Source organism: Giraffa tippelskirchi, chromosome 11 (assembly GCF_054371585.1).
Source record: "Giraffa tippelskirchi isolate mGirTip1 chromosome 11, T2T-mGirTip1v1.2.pri, whole genome shotgun sequence".
NCBI classification, from domain to species: domain Eukaryota; kingdom Metazoa; phylum Chordata; class Mammalia; order Artiodactyla; family Giraffidae; genus Giraffa; species Giraffa tippelskirchi.
The window spans coordinates 122777376-122798132 of NC_137285.1; the positions used below are offsets into that span (position 1 = coordinate 122777376).

Below are 20757 nucleotides of genomic sequence, written 5' to 3' on the forward strand. Positions count from 1 at the left end.
ACAAATACTATATGATTCCACTTATATAAGGTTCCTCGTGCCTCATGCTAAGTCGCTTCAGGCGTGTCCGACTCTTTGCAACTTTATGGGCTGTAGCCCACCAGGTTCCTCTGTTCATGGGATTCTCCAGACAAGAATACTGGAGTGGGTTGCCATGCCTCCTCAAGGGGATCTTTTTTCCTGACCCACGGCTTGAACCTGCGTCTCTTACATCTCCTGCATTGGCAGGCAGGTTATTTACCACCAGCAATATAAGTTTCCTAGAGTAGTGAAATTCATAGACACAGAAAGTAGGATAGTGGTCACTAGGGCTGAGGGGAAGGGACGATAGGAAATTGTTGTTTAAGATATAGTTTCCATTTTGCAAGATGAAAAGAGCTCTGAAAATTGGTTGCCAAACAATGTGAATGTACTTAACACACTTAAAATGTACATTTCGTGTTATGTATATTTTACCACAATTAAAAATAAATGGTGTCTGAAAGCAAAAACCATGGCCTGGACAACAGGAGAAACATTCTTGTCTCATCTCTGACTCCCAGATCATGATGTGACATCAGAAAAGCTAGTTTCCCTCTGGATTTCAGTCTCCCCAACTATAGGATGGGTAGCCAGGTTATTGATCCAGTTCAGCTTTAATATTCTATAAGGTAGGAAAGTGAAAAAGTTGGCTTAAAGCTCAACATTCAGAAAACTAAGATCATGGCGTCTGGTCCCATCACTTGATGGGAAATAGATGGGGAAACAGTGGAAACAGTGTCAGACTTTATTTTTGGGGGCTCCAAAATCACTGCTGATGGTGATTGCAGCCATGAAATTAAAAGACGCTAACTCCTTGGAAGGAAGGTTATGACCAACCTAGATAGCATATTTAAAAGCAGAGACATTACTTTGCCAACAAAGGTCCGTCTAGTCAAGGCTACGGTTTTTCCAGTGGTCATGTATGGATGTGAGAGTTGGACAGTGAAGAAAGCTGAGTGCCGAAGAGTTGATGCTTTTGAACTGTGGTGTTGGAGAAGACTCTTGAGAGTGCCTTGGACTGCAAGGAGATCCAACCAGTCCATCCTAAAGGAGATCAGTCCTGGGTGTTCATTGGAAGGACTGATGTTGAAGCTGAAACTCCAATACTTTGGCTACCTCATGCGAAGAGTTGACTCATTGGAAAAGACCCTGATGCTGGGAAGGATTGGGGGCAGGAGGAGAAGGGGACAACAGAGGATGAGATGGTTGGATGGCATCACTGACTCGATGGACATGGGTTTGGGTAGACTCCGGGAGTTGGTGATGGACAGGGAGGCCTGGCGTGCTGCGATTCATGGGGTCGCAAAGAGTCGGACATGACTGAACAACTGAACTGAACTGAACTGAAGGTAGGAAAGGTAGCTCAACTGGTAAAGAATCCGCCAGCAATGCGGGAGACCTGGGTTGGGAAGGTCTCCTAGAGGAGGGAATGGCAACCTACTCCAGTATTCTTGCTTGGAGAATCCCCGTGGACAGAGGAGCCTGGCCGGCTATAGTCCATGGGATCACAAAGAGTTGGACACAACTGAGAGACTAAGCACCGCACAGCAACATAGGAAAAACCTGAGACCTCATGGATCTTTCTGGATCAGAAGCTGTGACTCTCACCTCAATTGACCTTACATTGTGTCATCATGTAAGTGTAGCCTCTGTAAGAGCCCCTCACCACATTGTGAGTCTCAGGAGGAAACCAAGAGATTTGTTTTGCTTTGTTTTTTCATCTCAGTGTCTTTTTTTTAATGTTGGAGTTTTTTGGCTGCATTGGGTCTTCGCTGCCTCATGTGGGTTTTCTCTAGTTAAGGTGTGTGAGGGCTTTTCTAGTTGCAGCACACAGGCTTAGTTTCCCAGCCAGGGATCAAATGTGAGTCTCCTGTATTGGAAGGCAGATTCTTAACCACTGGACCATCAGGGAAGTCCCCTTACTGTTTTCTTAAAACAAGCCTTTACCATATGCCAAGATTATCTCTCCTGCATCACTCTACATTCGGCAGATGTTGGCTAAATCAAACTAATTAACAATTTTTATGCCTCTATTCCACTATTTGCAAGAGCTGTCACATCTATTATCTTATCTCTCCCTCACAAGACCTCTACTAGATAAGTCAGAGACTACACTTATTCTACAGATGAAGAAACTGAACCTAAGAAGATGAATTGTATCATGTTCTCTTTCTCCTTTGGGATTTCCTTCCCATCCTTCAATTCTCAGTTCAAGTGATATAAATCAGCCATGCCTTGACCACTGATGACAGTATAGCATGAACCAAAAGCTATGATTTGTCAAAAAAGTAATAGTAATAAAGTTAGCTCAAAAGTCACCTTCCTTCCTTTGACTCCCTCCTTGACTTACCTTGTCTCTCCAGTCTTCTGCTATACCTTAGGGTACTTAAATAGCTAAATTATGATTATCTAGTAAGTATCTGTCTTCCCCATTAGCTTCTGAGCTCATCAAGGACTTCATTTCATTTATCATTGTATACTCTCAGGCTAGGACCGTACTCAGTACAGAGCTGGTACTCAATAAAAGTGAATAAATGAATGATGTGTGTTGTTTATAGTAGCTTAGCTGTCCTTTCTCTACACCAGAGGGTTTCTGATTACCAATAGCTTTCATCTGGAAAGTGAGAATCTTCAGTAGAAGTGTGCTAATGAGTCTGAAATCTGCTCAGAAAAGTTTAGGAATCCGTGAGTTTAGGCTGTATTATCTATCGGTGCTGCCCCTGGTGTCCGAAAATAGCAAGTACAGCTATCGCTAAGAAGCTGCCCAAAGTCTGGCTGAGTAGGGGATGAGTACAGAAATCTTGGCTTCTAACAATTCTTTCTAGGCCAGCTTCACAAAGAGAATCATCTCCCTTTGCAGAATCAGTTCTAGACTCTTAATGCCAATGTTCATTCATTCATTTAACATCTACTGAGCCCCTGTTTGTAACAACCCTGTTCCTACCCCCAGAGAGCTCAGTTTTCAGGGGAAATATATAGACGAAGAGTAATTAGAACTTGTTGATAATGTCTTGAGAGAAATTGATATGGGGCAGGTGAGGGAACACAGGATTACACAAGTAACTGCCTACAGCAGTCACAGAGGCTGTGCACAAGCACTGAGGCAGGAGGAGGGTGTCTGGAGCCACACTGCCTAGAGTCACATCCTGGCTCTGCTGCATGACTCTGGGCAAGCTGAGCCGCTCCTGGAACACACCAGGGCTGAAGAAGAAAGAATTTCCCAGTGGGAAGTATACCAGATGACCTGAGTACCACCCGGTTTGGAGAATCTCAAAGAAGCAAAGGTGTCCTGGAGGCAAACAGGACAACTATTTATTGCCTATCTGGGAGGAAGGACACTCCTGAAGGATTGGACATGTGCTTAGTTCCCCCTCCCCCCATCCAGTTATTTCCTTAGAGGGAATCAAGAACAATGGATCGGAGGATACAATGGATCAGAGGATGCGACTCCAGAAATTTCATTTGCCACTTCCCGTTTGTTCTTTCTGCTGTCTCCTGTACTGTCCGTCATGTTCTCATTTCATGAAATGAGACATTGTGTTTATCTTTGGGGGTAGCAATAAGAAGAGTAATGATGGGGAGACTCCCATTTCTACTCAAGCAGGTTGAGAAAGGGAAGGCCAGGGAATCAAGACAGTTGAGTCCCTGGAGCCACATCAGAGAAAAAAAGCTCAGATATGTTGTCTCAGACTGTAAAGTATGAGCCTACAAAGCAGGAGACCTGAGTTCAATCCCTGAGTCAGGAAGATCCCCTAGAGAAGGGAATGACCACCCACTCCAGCATTCTTGCCTGAAGAATCCCATGAACAGAGGAGCCTGGGGGGCTACAGTCCACGGTGTCGCAAAGAGTTGGACACAACTGAGCGACTAAGACTTTCAGATTTAGGGTTAGCTTGAAGAGGCTGGGACTAGGACTGAGCAGAAGATCCTATGTGCCACTGGTGGGCTATAGAAGCTGGAACTCAGTGAGAACCAGGCTGGAAAGACCCATTTGGAAAACATCAGGGCAGGGGTGAGATCAGTGCGGGCCTTTCTCCTCCTGTCTCCATCTTGCACTTTTAGGGGAACTGAGTCAGCTTTAGCATTTGACCTTGAGAAAGAAGGAAAAATTACCAGGGGGTATAACTTGAAAACAACATGAGTGTATGGAGAAATTAAGTAATGTTTATTCCTTGTACCCTGGGCAATATGCTAGACTCTTGGCTTACTTGTCTCATTGAATCCTCATAATCCCACAAAGCCACAGTATTGTCATTCTGATTTTAAAATGAAACTAACTGGCTCTATCATATGCTCTTACAGCTCTCTGTATTTTTGAATCACTACCTGTTTAAGATTTCTCTTCCTCGCTAGTTACATCAGGATAGGGGCTTGTCTTTTTGTTTTCACCACTGCATCACTGGCATGTGAAACTATACCTGGCCCAGAGGTTTTCAATAAATATGTGTTTAAGGAATGAATAAGAGGTCATGTGACTTGTCAAAAGCCACAAGGTAAGTGGTACAATCAGGATTTGAATCCGGGACCGTTGGCCTCCAGAACCTGTCTCTGACCTCTCTATCCAACCTCACCAAGTCCTTTCATATGTTGTCTCACTTCTAAATGTCCTAGCTCAGTGACCTTTTCTCTCAGCTGCTTGCGAACACGAATGTACACTGTCTACCAAGAATTCACCTATTCAGGGAAAGCAAATGAGAGAAACAGCCCATCTGGGGTTGTGCCCTCTTCCCACCCACTTTGTCTCATTATCTTCTTCCTCCAAGAAGCCTTTGCAGACACTCCACCTGTCTACCTGTCTCCCTCTCCTCTGGCCTTATTGGCCCTTCCTAAATCCATGCCATAAAAGTAGCTGCAACTCACCTGGCCTCTGACGCTTCCATACATATTATTGCGTTATTAAGGCAATTTTGTTCCACAATATACTGAAGGCAAATGTGTGCTCAGACCTGTCTGTGCCAGGCCCAGTGGGTGGACACTGAGATGAATCAGACACAAACTCAAAGGACGCATATTTAGTGGAGAAGGCAGACGTTAGACACAGACACAATTAACTGGAGCACAAAGCAAGAAGACCTAAATGGTATTAAAGAAGCATGAGCAATATGTTACATGCATAAACCTTAATTACTTAATGATTATTTTGAAGAACGTATCATAGAAGGTCACAGCTCAGAGGTATCATCTTGGTTCAATTCCTTGCTTTCCAGTAGAGGATTCTGGGACCCAGAGTAAGGCAAGACCTCATCTGAAGTCTCACAAGCCAGTCTGACTGAGCCAAGACTAGACTTCAGCTCTTCTGAAGACTAGACTTCAGTTCTACTGAAGCCTAGCCCAGGGCCCTTTCCTTGTCTGCAATTAGCTTGATATGTAGCAGTCCTGGATCCCATTAGATCATGACATTCTCAAGGCCAAGTCAGGTTCTCCCACCTAAGTAAGCTGAACCAGGACCAGGCATGAACAAGACCAATGCCTTAGGAAATACAGTCACCCCAGGCTGCCAATCCAGCCTTTGGTCTCCTGCACCTATCTTTAACGCTATGCTTCTAAAATTGACTTTCAAATATTTTTGCAGAAAACTTTTTTTTTAATGAGTCTTTTATTCAGAACACTAGTAGATAAGTTAGATAAAAGCAAACCAATTCTAGTTGAAGGGAAGGAAGGCCAGAGCCCCACTATTTTCCCACCCTCAAGTCCTGGGAAGAGAACTTGAGAAACACAGGTCAAAAACCTTTGTTCTAGGGCACAATTTTTAATGGCTTCATGAAAGCCATTTTAGTATGTGGTCCTCCACTGAACCATGTCTTTAATGGGAACTCACAATGTTTTCTTCATCATCAGATGCCAAGCACCAGCCATGGCTCCCATTAGAATATGGAGGCAAATCAGAGTTTCCCCTTGTCTTTCCTGGTTTCTTCTCCTCCACAGAGAGGAGTGTGTCCCAAGTGTTGTGGGGAGGGAGGAGAGAGACCCAAATTCTGCCTGGAGGTTCTGAGGATGCTTGAGCAGAAAGATCGTGGAGAATGAATTCATCCACTCAGTCCTTTACTAGCCTCAATCTGATGGAGGCTTTAACATCTCTGTTCCCATACCCACTAGCTACATGTACCATCAACCATTTGAAATGTGGGAGAAGGTGAGGGTGGGACGTTCTGGGAGAATAGCATTGAAACATGTATATTATCATATGTGAAAGAGAACACCATTCCATGTTCGATGCATGAGACAAGGGCTCAGGGCCGGGGCAATGGGATGACCCAGAGGGATGGGATGGGGAGGGAGGTGGATGGGGGGTCCAGGAAGGGGAACACATGTAAACCCATGGCTGATTCATGTCAATGTATGGCAAAAACTATTACAATATTGTAAAGTAATTAGCCCCCAACTAAAATAAATAAATTTATAAAAAATAAATAAATAAAATTCAGATGTACTCTAAGTGTAAAACATACACTAGATTTCAAAGACTTAGTACAAAAAAAGAATGTAAAATAGCCTATTCATTTTCATAATCAATAATTTTTATACTGATTACATGTTGAAGTTGAATGACAATATTTTGCATATGTTGGGCTAAGAAAAATATATTAGTAAAATTAAATTTTAATTGTTTATTTTTAATTAATTAATTGGGGAAAGGACTTGCAGCTGGTGGGATCTTAGTTCCCTGACCAGGGATTGAACAGGTGCCCCCTGCAACGGAAGGGTGGAGTCCTAACTACTGAACTGCCAGGGAATTCCTTCTTTTTACTTTTTAAAAAAATGTCAGCACTAGAAAATTTTAAGTTATACTTATGTGGCTCACATTTCCACTAGACAGCACTGGGAGAGACTACCAAGTGCAAGGTAGAGGTCGTGCGTGTGTGTGTGTGTCTTGTTGGAGGCAGTGGTCCATTAAGGACAGATTGTGAAAGGCTGAGTATTTCGCCTGGCAGTCAATACAGAAGTTAGGCAGAAGGAATAGAATGCACAAAGACCCAAAGATGTGGGCAGGCACGTTGTGTTTTGGGAACTCATTCTTACACTAACATGATTTTTAAAAAGAGGAAAAGAAGCATTTGTTGAGTGTTTACTGTGAGCCAGCCATTGGCAGCAGGCCTTTTACATCCATTCTCATCTTCACAACTACAGGATGAAGGGGATGTTATTTTATATTGCCAAAGATAGAATGGAGGCTCAGAAAAGTTGAACAGTTTATTCTAGGAGTTGTTCTTCCTCGTTCTCTGGAAAGCCTCTTGGAGACAAGGAGCCTTTCGTTAACGTCTCTGTTTTCCTCCACAGCACCTAGCACGCAGCCCTCCACGTGGTAGGCACTCAGAAAGTTTGTGTTGGACGAAGAATATTTTCTCAAGTCAGAGCTCCACGCGCAAGGCCTAGGAGCAAAAGCACCAGAGGGCGCCCACGAGTCCGCCCACTCGCCCGTCCCCGGGGCCCCGGCAGGATTCAGGACTGGGTGCGGCCCTTCTGTCCCAGGCAGTTGCGCGCCCCAGCGAGAAGAAGGGGCGAGGGGAGCCCCACGTCCTGGCCCCACCCCGCCTCTTCCCCGGAGCCCAGGCGCGCGGAGCCGCCGGGTGCGGAACGACACGACATCCTGTTTTTGGGGCCCGCGGCTCCGCCTGCGCCTCTGCTGATCTTGTCTTTCCCCGGGTGCTGACGCCAGCTCCCCTTCCCCCAGTCTCCGCACCCTTCCCAGGGGTCTGGGGCCTTCCCACTGCTGAATCACCGCCACCCAGCGCTCCCCCGGGGCTCGGGGCAGGGGTGGGGACTGTCCCAGCCGGACCCATTCTAGCCAATCCCCCAGCCTGCGCCATCGCTCGATCCCGGGGCTTGACTGAAGGGACCAGGCCTAGGGGCGCCCGTTCTCAGCATATTCTTGCAGGGGTGGGTGGGGGCGAGATACGGTGAGATGGGGACAAAACCCAAGCGCCTAGGCTAGGGCCTCTGCTGGTGTGGGGGTGGCAAGAAGTATACTGGGAGAACTAACCTTAGGCGCCCTGATCTAAAGAGCCTCAGAGGTAAAGGGCTCGGGTGAGGGAGCCCAGCACCCGGCCCGGGGCCAACCGGCTGGGGGCGACCCGGGGTGGGGGAGACCGGCCCGCGGACTTCCTGGTCGGGCCCCGCCCCGGCCCGGCCCGCCCCCGCGCCCCGCCCCGCCGGCGGGCCCGCCCCCCCCACTTCCTCCGGCCTCCCGCTCTCACTTCCTTCTCGAGCCCCGAGCCGCTGCCGCCGCCCCCAGCTCCCCCGCAGCGGGGAGGGCACCAGGTGAGGCCTGGCACCGGCCGGAGGGCTGAGGGTCCGGGGAAAGGGAGCCCGGCCGGCCCGGGACTGGACGCGAGCGCAGGCCCGCGAAGTTTGGCTTTGGGAGGCCGCGGCGGGAGGTGCTCGGCTCGCTCCAAGTTGGGCGGGCGCGGCCGGCCGGGCGGGGCGGGGACGGGCACGGGCCACTGCGAGCCGGCGACGGCTCCGGGAGGGTGGGGGTTCCTGTACCGAGGGCGGCGGTACCGGTCCCCGGGAGCCGCGAGGGACTCCTGAGGTCGGAGGGTCTCCTGCTCCGAGGGAAAAGCCTCTGAGTGGAAGAGCTCAGAGCTGGGAGATGGGACCCAGAGATGGGGTGCCCTCTGGAGTTGCGGGAGGGCTGTTGTGAAGTGTGTTGAGGGGAAGGGGATCCTGGGCTAGAGAACTGCTTTGGCAGTTGTGACACTTGTGAGGTAGAAAGAGAGGCTGTCTATTGCCTCTGAAGCCCTGGGCTGCGGAGAAGGAGCTCCTCCCCTGGAAGATTGAGGCCGGTCCAGACTGCAGCCCAATGGTCCTCTGTGCTCAGGAGGGTGGGAGAGCCCCGGCCGACCCCAGTGCTTCTCTCTGTGTGTCTCTGTGTGAAGCATAACCTCTCCATCCCTGAAACGGAGAAACAAGTATTGAAGTGAGCAAACGTCGGCTGTGCCTAGCTGGTCGATGCCTGGCACTGCTCTTTGGCGGGGTAGAAGGAGAAGGAAAGGAACCAGGTTTTCCCCTGTGACAGAAGTGGAAGGGCTCTTACTTGGAGGTGCTGATCATCCTTAGCGAGAAGGCCTCACTGAAAGCAGGACTGTTTTTAGGAGATGGAGAGAATAGGGCTTCTGGGAGGTCGCAAAGACTCTAGCCTTGGAAAATGATGAGGAGCCATCCCCTCGTCTTCCCGCCACCCCATTGCTAGTCCCTGAATTCTACAAGTTCTCATTCTGTCTTCCTCCATTCCTTCTTCAGACTCTACCCTCGAACCCTCTGTCACCCTCTTCTCGCATCCTCTTCAGTTGCTTTTCCCCCAAACACACAGTCATGCCTGGCCCCTGACCTCTCCCCTGCCCTGCTTCTCTGTCCATCCTTGTCCTCTCCCTGCTCCCCTCCTTGCCCAGCTTCTGGCTCCTGCACACATACCCACCCTCTTGATTCTTCCGTCTGCCCTCACTCTGATGGATCTCTGTCTTCTCCTTCCCTTTCAGTAACGAATCTCCAGCTTTGGGGAACCTTTCCGACCACCCTAGTTCAGAGAGGCGGGCTGCAGCCACCCCTTGATAAAAGTGATGAAGGGTTTGGAAAACCTCTGTAGATGTGTATGTGCGTGCAAGTGTCTACACGTCCGTATCTTTATCTTTTGGAGACAAAATAACTGCCCTCAGCCTTGAGAGGGCCCAGAGCAGGGGAAGCCAGCAGAATGAAGGGAACCTGCAGTGGGTGAGGTTGTGGTTAGGTAGGAGGAAGCAGTCTGTAGCATTCGGAGGATCACGGTAGAGTGACACAGTATTGAATAGGACTGGTGAGAGAGGCCGTGGGAAATCAAAATCTCCCAGACCCTTAGGTGCTTGGTCAAGAAGCCAGGCCTGGAGCCTGAGGGACAGCCTAAAGGTCCCTGTCTCCATTGCTCACTGGTTCCAGCACCACCTGGTGGGGAGAAGGGGGCCAGGTCAGCTAGGTGTGATGGAAGGAAAGTGCAGGGTTCAAGAGGGAAGACTATTCCTGGTTTAACTTCTATCTTAACTGTTTTAGTTCTAATTCAGGAAAAAAAGAGGGGTATGAGGCAAAGGTGTCTGCCTGCTCTTTCCTGCTGCTTCCAGGGCCTGCCCAGGCCAGGTTCCCACGTGCCCTGGGCTGCATCAAGGCCTTGGTGACCAGGAAGCTCTCTAGAGTTCTGCTTACCCCTCTTCCTCAGGCATCCTTAATATTCCCCCTCTCATCTAAGAGCCTATTCCCTCTCTTTGGGAAATTTCTTCCGAGTCTAACTGAAATCCAGCCTGGCACTTTGTAAGCCTTGCTGTCCCCATTCTAGAGCTCCTTTCTCAAGCCTTTGGGATGCATGCTGAGAGATCCTGCTTCCCTCTGCCTTCTCAGGTCTACTTTATTCATTTCTCTCCACTAGAAGAAGAGAAGTGGAGGAGAGCAAGTGCTACTTTTGTGGGCTTCCCAAGCACAGCTAGGTTTAAGGACCATTCCTGTACCCCATTATGTCTCCTTCCCTTCTCACAGTTGTCTTGCTCCCATGATTGTTTCTTCCTCCGCACTTCTGTCTGTCCTACTGACATTGTGGGCGATATAGAGGTTTGGCCCCAGCAGGAAGTCCCAGGGACCTGCATAAAAATCCCAGCTCAGGGGAGGACATATATGCAAGGAATTTCCCAGCATCAGGGCTCAGTTAAAAACCACCCAGGAGTCCTGACTTCCCACCTACCAAACCAGTACTTATTTTAGATAACTGAGCAACCAACAGGATTCTAAGAGTAAAGATAGGATGGATGAAACAGGGGTTCTCCCAGACAAGGCCTGGCCCCACTGAAGGGTGGAGCTAATTGCATAAAAGTCACCACCGGAAAAATATAACCAAGGTGGGAGGAATCTAAGTGGGGAAATATTTTGCAGAGGGTGGGGGTGAGGGATATGTACCTGCTGTAGGAGGCTGTCATTGAGGTCTTGGCTAAAAAAACTATGGGCAGCCTCTTGACATGAAGAGAAGTGACTCAGGTCAAGATCCTGGTTGAGAATCTAGGATACGGAGAGTTGTTTCTGGCAAGATGTTATGGCAGATGAAGTGGCTGGTATAAGTTTTTAGGGGGTCCCGAGCAGGAAGATTTGAGAGATTGTGGCTGTAGTGAGACAGTTGGGAAGATATTAGAATGCAGGTAGCTGAACAACTGAAAAGAAGATGGGGGCCCAGACTAAAGACCCCTCCAGCATACACAGTGTAGACCTGTGAGTGGTGAGGCTTATAAGGTTCTGTGAAGAGGGAAACCAAAGACAAAGCCTGGGCCGCCTCCCCAGAACAGATTGGTTTTCCTGTCCAGGGTCCAGCTTCCTCTTTTGTCCTCATGTCATGGGGGTAGGGCATCTCCCCCAGAGCTCGAGCCTAGAGGAGGCTCTCCTCAGCTGGGACAGGGTGGCTGTCTGTCCAGTAATGTCAGTTCTGAATCACGGATGCCCCAGCACTGGCTAGGTTTGAGGGCCTGGAAGCAAAATGGACTCAGATGTCAACCTGGTCCCTTTGGCCCGTTTCCTGAAGGGATAAACCATGGTAGGGTCATCCTGAATGAGGTCAGAGCGATGGGCCCATTCCCAGGCTGGAGGTCAGGAGACCCAGGTCCTTGTCCTGGATTTGCTCGCAATCCTGTATATAACTTGTCAGCTTTCTCTCTTGTGGCTCAGCTTCAGAAGTAAGGAGTTGCCTATCAATAGCTCCAAAGAGCATACAGAATACTGATAGTTCTGACTCTCCTTCCCTCAAGAGGCTCCTCAGAGCAGTGCTCCTGACTCTGGACCCCACCTTGAACAGGTCTAAGTAGCTGTCTGAGTGTGTGGCCCCTTACCCCAAAGCACAAGAGAAGAGGCCAGAGAGTCAGGGACTTTGCCAAGGGACAGCAACATGGGGGAGTACCCGATGCCAGGCTCCAGCTCTGCCCCACTGACAGTGGAAAATAGATGCCGGAGTTTCCTCCCTGATGTTTTTTTCCCTTGTGGAAACCCCCTCAGGTCTGGGGCAGGGTTGAAGTGACTGGGCCGCCCTGGGTCTCTGTGGGTATTTTCAGGTGGGGAGGCAGGATTGGGAGGATGGCACTTCTGTACAGCCTTGTGTGAAATGAGCAGAGGCAAAGGAAGTGCCACTTCACGGGCCTTCTGTGGGGCCCCAGGACTGCTGAGCTGCTGTTAGTGGGGAGGAGGAAGGAGGAGGAAGCAAGTGTTCAGCCTTCCTCTGTGCTGCCTGGTGGGGGAGGGGGGCAGCCTCCTTAGCTCCCCCAGCCTGCTGCGCTGGCCCTGGGGCTGGCTGTGTGTGGAACACCCCAGGTGTTGGGGCACCAGGAAAAGGAGAGGAGCTGGGACTGAGTGAAAGGGTCCCAACCTCCCATAGCCCTCCCAGCTATAGCTGTCTTGTACCCTCCTCCTCCCCGATCCCTAGTGGGTAAAGTCAACTCCCTTCATCTCCTACTCTGTCTGCAGAGTGCAGGATCCTCCACGGGGGCTAAAAAAGGGTGGAGAATGGCAAGAGGTGGAGAATTCTCCAGCGTGAATTTTTTTTTTTTAAGGCTGGGAACTAGGCTGTCTCCGGTTCTGTCCCTGCTGATGGGAGAAGGGGAAGAAAAAGCAAGACTCAGCCCTTGGCTTGGTCCCAGCCCCATGCTGACCTCATGTCTCCCCCAGCTTCCTCCTGCTAGCCCAGCTGCAGCCCCTTTGAGCCTCTTCGTACCATCCCTCTCCTACTCCCCCTTCAAACAGACAGACTGGCAGAACTTCTGAAGCTGTTTCTAACACTGACCGTGACCATAACCCTGACCTCATCTCTGACCAGCCCTGGGCTTCAGATATTCCCAGTCCTTAGCCTCATCAGTACCACTTTTTCTACCCATCTTCCTCATCGCCACTGGACTAGAGCTATGCCTGCTCCAACCCCTCTCACTCTTCCAGCTGAGGGACAGGGCACTCCCTCAGTTACCCTAAATCATACTCTTCAAGGGGAGGAAGTTAGTTACCCTTGTCTGGTGTCTCCTGGGCCTGGAGGCTCTTCCTTCTTCCCAGAATCAAAGTCTGAATGGATGAGAGAGGAGGTGTGTGTCAGCTTTTACTCAGCCCTCTGCTGGGCTTGTGGAAGTAGGCAGGACGAATTTCCCTCCTCATGAAGCTCATGTTAATTCAGCACAATGAACCTAAATAACAGTGCTGGGGGAGGTAGGGCAGAAGAAGGGATGGTGTCCTTGAGAAGCTGGGAAATGGAGCTGGGCCCTGAAGGACTGGGAGGCTGTGGAGTGGGGTGACAGTGGAGGGAGAGCAGAATTCCAGGAAGAGGAACTCCCATGTGCAAAGACATGAAGGACAGATTGAGTTCATTTAGCTATTTACTGATAGCCACTGCGTGCTGTGCTTACCTTACCTTACCTTACCTTCTAGGCCCTTACCCTTTCCTTACCCTCTAGGCCCTCCCAGTCTAGTGACAAGAGATTCAGATAAGCTTCCACATGACTGAGATAGAATGCACCTGTGAGAAAATCAGGACCCAGACCTTGGATGGAGTAAGTCATTTGTGACTTGGGTGGTTTACAGAAAAACTTCCCTGAAGGAGGTGGCAGTGGTGCTTGGCTCTGGAGGACAAATTAGGGGATCCTTTGAGGCAATTGGAGTCTTCTGAGCTGCTGAGTGGTGGACTGAAGGGTGGTGGAAATGGAGAAATGCTGGATTCCCACCAGGACAGTGAATATGGCTACTTGGTGTGTTTTACGGAAGAGAATATGGAGGCTGCTTGTGGAGAGGATCAGGGTGATGTGGCCAGAGCCTAGGATCAGAATACCCCGAGTGATGAATTATAGTTAGGATGCGTTTCAGGGAGGACTGCCGGAGGGGATCTCCCGTGTCAGGGAGGCAGATTAGAAGGTTCCAGTAAGTTCCCTTCATACTCCCCCGGCTCTTAGGGCCTATTCCTCCCCTCCCCCACTCCCAGTTGGGACACTTCCCCTGCTACAACTGCCACAGAGATCTGGCAATCAGGCAGTACGCTGCTTCCTTTCCCTCCCCCATTCTGGGCCTGCCTGGGCCACACCCCAAGACCAGGCCCCACTGGGTACAGGCTAGGCTCTGGGGACTATGCTCAGATAGGATGAGACCCTTGGACTGTGCTCCCTGCGGGAGCCAGGTCAAGCTGATACTGGGAGGAAAGATTCTTGTCTTGCCTATCCCAGTCAAAGCTTTTGGCTGCCACTCCTCAGTAAGATTCAGCACTGCAGTTTGGACTATGGAGGTGTCAGTCCAGTCCTGGGCTTCTGACCTGTTTATGCAGATCTCAGTAACTGAAACAGAAGCAAGCAGATCAGAAGCCTGTACTCAGCTTTTTGGTGGGGGAGTCGAGGAGGTCAAGCTTCATTACTGGTCAGGGGGGCATCCACAAGCTAAGGAATTTATATGTGACTACTGCAGAAGGAGAGTGACTCAGAGCCAAAGAAGGGTTACAAGGGTGGCCATACTGTGGAAGTTCAAAGAAAGGAGAATTCAGTAGCCTCATGGGACCATGAGACTTAAGCTAGGCCTTGAGTCAGGAAGATTTGAGAGGGGAGAAGGAGTGGCAGCAGAGAGAAGAACAAGAGGAAAAGTTCAGAGGCCAGAATGATCCTGGCCTGTTTACACAGGACAGTGAAGACCCCTCTGGAGCAGGTTACTCCCATTTCAAAGTACCTGCTTAGTACATACACATTGTGTATCAACGCACTTCATCCATATAACAGCCTTATAAGGTTGATACTATTACCTAGCTCATCATGGCAGAACTAGGATTTAAACCCAGGTCTGTGGAACATGTAGAGTGCTTAGTCACTCAATCGTGTCTGACTCTTTGTGACCCCTTGGACTGCAGCCTGCCAGGCCTCTCTGTCCCTGTGATTCTCCAGACAAAAATACTGGAGCAGTTGCCATTAACTTCTCCAGGGGATCTTGACCCAGGGATTGAACCCGAGTCTCCTGTGTCTCCTTCGTTGCAAGCGGATTCTTTATCTGACTCTAGATTATGAAGAACTCTGAAAGCCAAGATGAGGGACCAGGCATGATCTGAATTAAGCTGGGAATAGAAAGCCAGAACAAGTCATTATAATATGGCTAAGACTATATGAATCTGAAAATGTTTATTTACATACTAAACAAAAGTTCTTTTTTTTTCTTAAAGTGACCTAGTGAATAAGTCACAGTCGATCCCCCAACCCCAGGCAGGCCACTGTCCTTGTCTGGCCTCCTACAGCATTGACTTTATCCTGTTCCTTTATCCTGCATGGTACAGGCTGGATCCTACCTTTTGAGCATGCACCCTCCTTAAATGAGCTATGGGAACGAATTTGACCCAGTTCAGGCCATAGGTGTTCAGAGAAAAGAGTTGCCCTGGGAGAGAGGATGAGGGTCTGAACTATCCCTGAATGGGGAGAATTGGGCTGCCGCCACCTCTCAAGCACCTGTGTACTCAATGATTCCAGCCTCTTGGTATGAAAGGCTTTGCCTTTGCCACCTCCTCTGTGCAGCCCATTTCCAAGTTTATAAAACAAGTTTATCCCTGTGCTCAGGATCCTCACTGCTGCCCTTTGAGACAGGGAGGGTGAGCTTTATCATGCCTGTCATACAAATGAAGAAACTGAGGTTCCAGGAAGGGAAGTGAGTTACTGGCTTAAGGTCACAAAGTCAGCTGGTAAGGGTCACTTGGAGGCTGTGTGACACACTGAGGAAAGCATAGGGCTTTGGATTGCAAAATTGGGGTCTGTGTTTAAAAAAAAAGGGGGGGTCTATGTTGGGTCCTGTGCTGACTACCTGTGTGATGTTATTTTAACTGCTCTGGGTTTGTTTCCTCATCTGTAAGTACAAATAGTACCAATGAGTTGTTAAAAGGATAAAACAATGTAATACCATGTGATCTGTAAATGGTTGTACCATGGAGGGCTTTTAATCAACGGGTAGAGTCAGCAGGTGATCCCGGGAGATCAGAGTCAGGGATCTGGTGCCCTTGGCCCTGTGTTATACTGCCTCTGCCCTGCCTGTTTCTGGACACTACCTCCCTCGTGATCCTTTTCCAGTGTCAGTCCCTGTTCCCTCACCAGCCCGGAAGCTTCCTGCTCCCTCCTCACTCCTTTGAGGGCTGATATACTGATTGCTGGCTGATAACCCCTCCCTAGAAAGCTGCCTGGAGCCAGCTGTACTTCTGGTCTCTCCGGCCTTGTGACTGCGGGCCAGAGTCCCCTCCTTGCCTTCCTGCCTGGGCCAGCCCAGTGCTGGGCTGGAGGGGAGGAGTTCCTGGTCACACGGCCATGCCCACTCCCCTGCTTTGTGTGCAGCTAAAGATGTACAGGCCTAGAGAGCATCTGCTCTTCGAGATGCTGGGTTCTCCTCAGCCTTCCAGTGGACACGAGGAATGGCACCAACACCCCCCTCCCCAAGATGCTGTCTCTTTTCCCCCAAGGAAGAAGCCACAGAATCCTGAGAACATGAGCGTGCCCTGACTTGGGCTCAGGTGCCAAGGTCTTAGGCATTTGCTGACTGACTCAGCCTTCCCACCCCCACCCTGTGCTCCCAGGGGCCTATCCTGTCCCCTGCCCCCAGGCTCCTTAATGTCCACTCATCCACTTAGTATCCTTGCACAGGCTTTTTTCTCTCCGTTTCACAGATTGGGAAACTGAGGCCCTGAGAGGGTAAGTGCCTCTTGCTTGGTTGCAGTGAGTTGGCAGCAGAGCAGCCGTGGGGCTAGGACTTGGCTGAGTTCTCTTGACTTCGGACACGACTGACGCGACTTAGCAGCAGCAGCAGCTTGACTTCCAGTCCCAAATTCTCAAGCGCCCTAGAGGGTCCTTGTCTTCTTTCTGGACCCATACCCTTGAGGCCCTCTATCCGCTCTCCTGAGGTTGAACACACATTTATTCATGCAAATAAGATGGAAATATTTTTACTGTAAACCAGAGAGGCAGCCTCATAGAATGAACTCACTTCCCTCCCAGCTGGTCTCAGGGGAAGCTGGGGCCTGGGAGGGAGCTGGGAGGGACCAAGCCCTGGATTCTATGCAGGTTCCACACCACCAGAATTCCTTTTCTACTTTCCAGTGGGGGATTCCCCCTGCCCCCTCCAAGTTTGATTTTTGAGGCTTTGGGACCAACAGTTGAGAGGACAGGTTGGAGGATAAGGGTTGGCAGACCAGGGTACAGTTTTGCTGTATATAAAGTGAAATGGAGAAGATGGGCCAGAGATGATAGCTCTTGGGTGGAGCAGGAGATAGCTAAAAGAACTGGGTGTGTCATACTGTCATACACAGAGCTGTCCCCTCCCAGGGAGCAGGGACCTGGTTGTGAGAGAGCTGCAGGGAAAGGAAGTCACATACTAGCCAGAAAAAGTCCCCCATGGCTGAGAGGAAGTAGTCAATTAGAGGACTACCCTTGCCACAGCAGTATAAATAATCTCAGGGTTTCCGGAAGCTCTGTTCTGTTCCAGAATTCGGAAGAGCAGTTCCTCACCTCGAGGCCCTGTGAGCTGCAGAGGTGACCCACGGGTGATGGTTGAAACAGGGACTCCTCTCAAACTTACCCCACGGATAATTACAGCAGCTGACTTATTTGCCACTTCCTGTGTGCCACGCCTCATGCCAAACACACTCTACATGTTAGCTTATTTTATACTCTCACCAACTCTATCTCCATCTTACAGATGAGAAAATTTGAGGCTTAGGAAACTTAAATATGTTGCCTGAGAATCATATTTGACTAGTTGGTGGAGCTGTGATTAGAATCCCTGACCAGTCTGATACCAGCATGTCTTCTCAGTGATAGTACTTAATGACACAGTGTTCTCTGCCCAAAAGTCCAGAAGCCCCTCAGATTCTTCAGAGGCACAGACCATGGTCTCAGGAAAGGGATAGAAGATTAAGGGGAAAATCAAATTTTTGTCTTATTCTTCTGTTCATCCCTCTTGGCTGGGCTTTAGCCCCCCTTGAGAGAAGATGCAGACGTCTGGGACCCCTAGCCTCTGCCTCACTCATCATTACACACCCAGATTCCAGACCAAATCCCAGCTTTGGCTCTATCTCCAGTGTTCCCCTGCACTGAGTTGCCAGCCTGGCTCTGTGTGGCCAGATAGGGTTTCCCATGCTTCCAAGAATGATGGGGTAAGCTCTCCCTCCTTTTCACCATTCCCAGGGCACCCTAGTTTGAGATAGGGCAGCTGCCTAGAGAATTGTGCCCCTTACTCAACAGGTTTCTCATAAAACCTTTCGTTTTGCAGTCAGCAGCCAAGATGTCATGTTTGTAATTGAAGCTCATGTTTAGAATAGAGCTCAGTGCTCTAGGGCTGGTGGGCCCTGAGATGGGAGGCTCCACCTGTGGCTGCATCTCAGAGTGACCTGGGATAAGCACTCTGCCAGAAGCCCTCTCCAGTCTACTCAGTGGGAGAGGTGCATATCTGATAAAGGATCTAGTAGATCCCTACATGTGTGCACCATCCTTTTGTGTCAATACTTCCTGGAGGAAAAATAAAACTAGCTGATACTTATTGAATGCTTATTATGACCAGTTCAGTTCAGTCGCTCAGTCGTGTCTGACTCTTTGTAACCCCACGAATCGCAGCACGCCAGGCCTCCCTGTCTATCACCAACTCCCGGAGATTACCCAAACCCATATCCATCGAGTTAGTGATGCCATCCAGCCATCTCATCCTCTGTCGTCCCCTTCTCCTCCTGCCCCTAATCCTTCCCAGCATTAGGGTCCAGACCCTGTACTAAATGCTTCACATGTGTTAATGTATATAATCCTCACAACAACCCAGTGAAGTAGGTATTATTTCACCCCCATTTTACAGATTAGGAAAATGAGACATGGAGAGGTTAAGTAATTTGTCCAGGGTCATAAAGCTAGGAGATAACAGAACCAGATTTTGACCTCAGTCAGTCTGGCATCAGAACTTACATGCTTCACATAATATATTACACATTAGTGCCAGCCCTCTTATCCTTGAGCATCCTTGCTTGGTCTTAGGACCTGTGTCCCATCTTGTGTCCGTCTCTCTGTGGTCTGTCTTGATGGGATTGCAGGATGGTGTCAGGTTAAGAGAACTGGACCTGGTTCCCCTCTATATGCCCCCATCCTTTCTTCCCAGGACTCCCTAACCCAGAGTGTCCCTCTCGTCTGTCCACAGGTCACTGCATCCAGAGGGGCCCAGAACGGGAAGGAGGCACAGCCTCCAGCTGCACCCACGATGCAGAGCATCAAGTGTGTGGTGGTGGGTGATGGAGCCGTGGGCAAGACATGCCTGCTCATCTGCTACACAACCAACGCCTTCCCCAAGGAGTACATCCCCACAGTGTTCGACAATTACAGCGCCCAGAGTGCAGTGGACGGGCGCACGGTGAACCTGAACCTGTGGGACACAGCGGGCCAGGAGGAGTACGACCGCCTCCGCACTCTCTCCTACCCTCAGACCAACGTGTTCGTCATCTGTTTCTCCATCGCCAGCCCGCCCTCCTATGAGAATGTGCGGCACAAGTGGCACCCAGAGGTGTGCCACCACTGCCCTGACGTGCCCATCCTCCTGGTGGGCACCAAGAAGGACCTGAGAGCCCAGCCCGACACCCTGCGGCGCCTGAAGGAGCAGGGCCAGGCGCCCATCACGCCGCAGCAGGGCCAGGCGCTGGCCAAGCAGATCCACGCGGTGCGCTACCTCGAGTGCTCGGCCCTGCAGCAGGACGGCGTCAAGGAAGTATTTGCTGAGGCTGTCCGGGCTGTGCTCAACCCCACGCCTGTCAAGCGTGGGCGGTCCTGTGTCCTCTTGTGACCCTGGCACTCAGCTTGGAGGCTGCCCCTGCCCCCCCCCCAACCAGTTGTGCCTTTGTGCCTTGGCGCCTTGTCTGCCCCCAGCTGTGCCTTAAGGACTAATTCTGGCACCCCTTGCCAAGGGGGCTCCCCGAGTGCCTTTTTCTCCTGAAGGAGGCCCACAGGGAGAGGGGCGTTGGGCCCTGCCCCACTCTGCTTGGGAACACCAGGTATTCTTGAGAGCTCCCCCAGGCCGAGGACGGGCCCCTCCCCACGAAGCCAACCAGGTGCCCCCTCCCCACTTCCCCTACTGACCAGATGTCGCTGCCTATTGTGGTGCCTTCTCTCAGGTTAGGAGCGCTCCGCCATCCCTAACCTCTCCCTCGCTGCTCTTCGATTGCTCCGCCCTCATGATGCGCTCTCCCTGCCCCAGAGAAGGAGCCACAGAATCCTAAGAAGATGAATGTGCCCTAACCTACCCTTCATGTGCCCAAGCCTTAGCATCCGCTGACTGACTCAGCCCCACCCCCACTCCCTCCAGGCTCCTGGGGGCCCCTCCTACCCCCATCAGCATCAATAAAACCTCCTGTCTCCAATGGCCCTGGCTCCTCCCTGTGTGCTGGGCATTGGGGGTTGGGCAGGGACCAAGCATGGGCTAGGGCTCCCCAGAGACTGGGAGCCTTTTGTTTCCTGCAAGAGGGGACAGGGGATAATAGACTTCATTGTGGTCCCCCCACCCCCCAATTTCCCTAACAAAGCTCTGGGCTCCCTTGGAGGGGCCCCAGTCTTGTCCTGGGGCCCAGCCACAGATTCTGCAGTAGTCTGGGATGCAAAGCAAGAGAAAAAACTTCCTTATCTAAGGCTTAGAAAGGGAGAGGCTGAGTCATCAGCCTGCAGGTAGGTGCTCTCACAGTCATGCACCTGAGAACTGTCTCCTTATACCCCCACAGGGACAAATCTTTACTGACAGAGT

The 20757-nt window shown here is 50.5% G+C and overlaps 1 protein-coding gene and 1 long non-coding RNA gene across 2 annotated transcripts; one reads left to right on the forward strand and one right to left on the reverse strand.

The window, feature by feature from the left end:
* Positions 1 to 7198: 7198 nt before the first annotated feature.
* LOC145525749 (uncharacterized) lies at positions 7199 to 8137 on the reverse strand. Its single transcript, XR_014068385.1, has 2 exons — positions 8003 to 8137; positions 7199 to 7391 (listed from the first exon to the last, which is right to left on the reverse strand). It is a non-coding gene; the product is annotated as an uncharacterized LOC145525749 (long non-coding RNA).
* Positions 8138 to 8225: 88 nt separating this feature from the next.
* On the forward strand, positions 8226 to 20380 carry RHOG (ras homolog family member G). Its single transcript, XM_081539365.1, has 2 exons — positions 8226 to 8280; positions 19171 to 20380. Exon 2 carries the CDS (start codon positions 19231 to 19233, stop codon positions 19804 to 19806), a length of 576 nt encoding a protein of 191 aa, XP_081395491.1. The 5' UTR covers positions 8226 to 8280; positions 19171 to 19230; the 3' UTR covers positions 19807 to 20380.
* The last annotated feature ends 377 nt before the right edge of the window (positions 20381 to 20757 follow it).

Bases quoted from the DNA above. Each gene is read 5' to 3' on its own strand.
- RHOG (XM_081539365.1), top strand. From the start codon at position 19,231: ATGCAGAGCATCAAGTGTGTGGTGGTGGGTGATGGAGCCGTGGGCAAG.